Below are 1493 nucleotides of genomic sequence, written 5' to 3' on the forward strand. Positions count from 1 at the left end.
TTTATAAGGCATAAAAAAATATAGATTTTATAGGAGCCATATATAATAACAAAAAAATAATAATAATAATAATATGCATATACATTTTAATTTATGTATATAAATTTTTGTGTACCTATTATCATCCTTTACGTTTGTGATTTTTTACACATAATATTATTTTGGTTTTAATAAAAGGATGAATGAGAATCCAGAGAATAACTTCAACATTCTAGATGTGAGTCCTCGATATGTGGAATTTTTTTATGAATGTCTAGAAGATGTAGATACCTTTGCAGAGAAGAAAAAAGAAAATATAATAGAAAAGAAGAGTTTAAAAATAAAAAATATATGTAGTAAAATTCAAAACATAGAAATATTTGAAACTGAATATAAGTATTTAAAAATAAAAGGAAGTAAAAAAAAAAAGTTGGCTCCTGGGACATGTGAAAATATATGTATAGAATTTTCTTTATATAATAATATGGATATAAAAAAATATAAAAATGATAAAAAAAAAGAAGATGTATTAAACATAATAAATAATATTGAACGTACTATATTTCTTAAAATAAAAACTGAGTATACATCTTTATCTATACCTATATATATAAAAAAAAAAGTCGCCATATTTTTTTATGATAATATTATTAATTTTGGATTATGTAAGCAAAATATGACATATCATTATTCTATGAAAGTAACAAATGTAGGACAAAAAAAAGGAACACTTACAATATGTAGTGATATGTATGAAGGTATGAAAGGGAAGAGGAATCATATATTTTTTCAGGATGACAAAGTAAAAATAAAAAAAAATGAATCCTGTGTGATAAATAATAATATGAATAATGACAATATAAAAAATAATCATAATGTTTATAATAAGAAGGAAAAAAACATTTTAGAAGATGAAAAAAAAGATAACACTCTTATTAGTTTTGATAAAACGTCTATCACTTTAGACATGAACGAAAGTGATATTATAAATATTGAAATAAAAAATATAAAAGAAGAAAAGGTACATCGTGAATATAACATATTAACATTAGAAAATAGTTACTTTGTTGAAAATCCACGAAATATTATTATTATAGCTGTTTTTATAAATAGTTGTACTTCTTTTTATTATGAAAATATAAAAACAAAAGAAATAAATATTAATTATATATATTATGGAAATAAAAAAAAAATACAAGGACAAATAAAAAATGAAAATAATTATAATATATCTTATCAATATAAAATGAAAAAAGTGCATGCTTTCTATACATTGGAAAGTTTTAAAAAGTATCTACATTTAAATAATTTGTCTGCTGGATCTTTGGAACAGGGTTAATAAAAAAAATAAAAATAAAAATAAAAATAAGAAATATAAATGTGTACATAAATATAAATATATATATATAAATATATATATATATATATGTGTGTGTGTGTGTGTATTTATTTATCCATATAAATATCAATTGTTCCATTTACATATATTTTTTTATTTTATTTTATTTTATTTT

The 1493-nt window shown here is 19.3% G+C and overlaps 1 protein-coding gene across 1 annotated transcript in view; it reads left to right on the plus strand.

Moving 5' to 3' along the window:
* Positions 1-178: 178 nt before the first annotated feature.
* The window catches only part of PGSY75_0418000 (hypothetical protein), a gene marked incomplete at both ends in the record, with an annotated part of 15895 nt that continues 14580 nt past the window's right edge, over positions 179-1493 (plus strand). Inside the window, one exon of the mRNA XM_018784231.1 lies at positions 179-1313. Coding sequence (XP_018643393.1) covers positions 179-1313 — 1135 coding nt within the window.

The sequence above is a fragment of the Plasmodium gaboni genome, chromosome 4 (genome assembly GCF_001602025.1).
Source record: "Plasmodium gaboni strain SY75 chromosome 4, whole genome shotgun sequence".
In the NCBI taxonomy this organism is placed as follows: Eukaryota; Apicomplexa; class Aconoidasida; order Haemosporida; family Plasmodiidae; genus Plasmodium; species Plasmodium gaboni.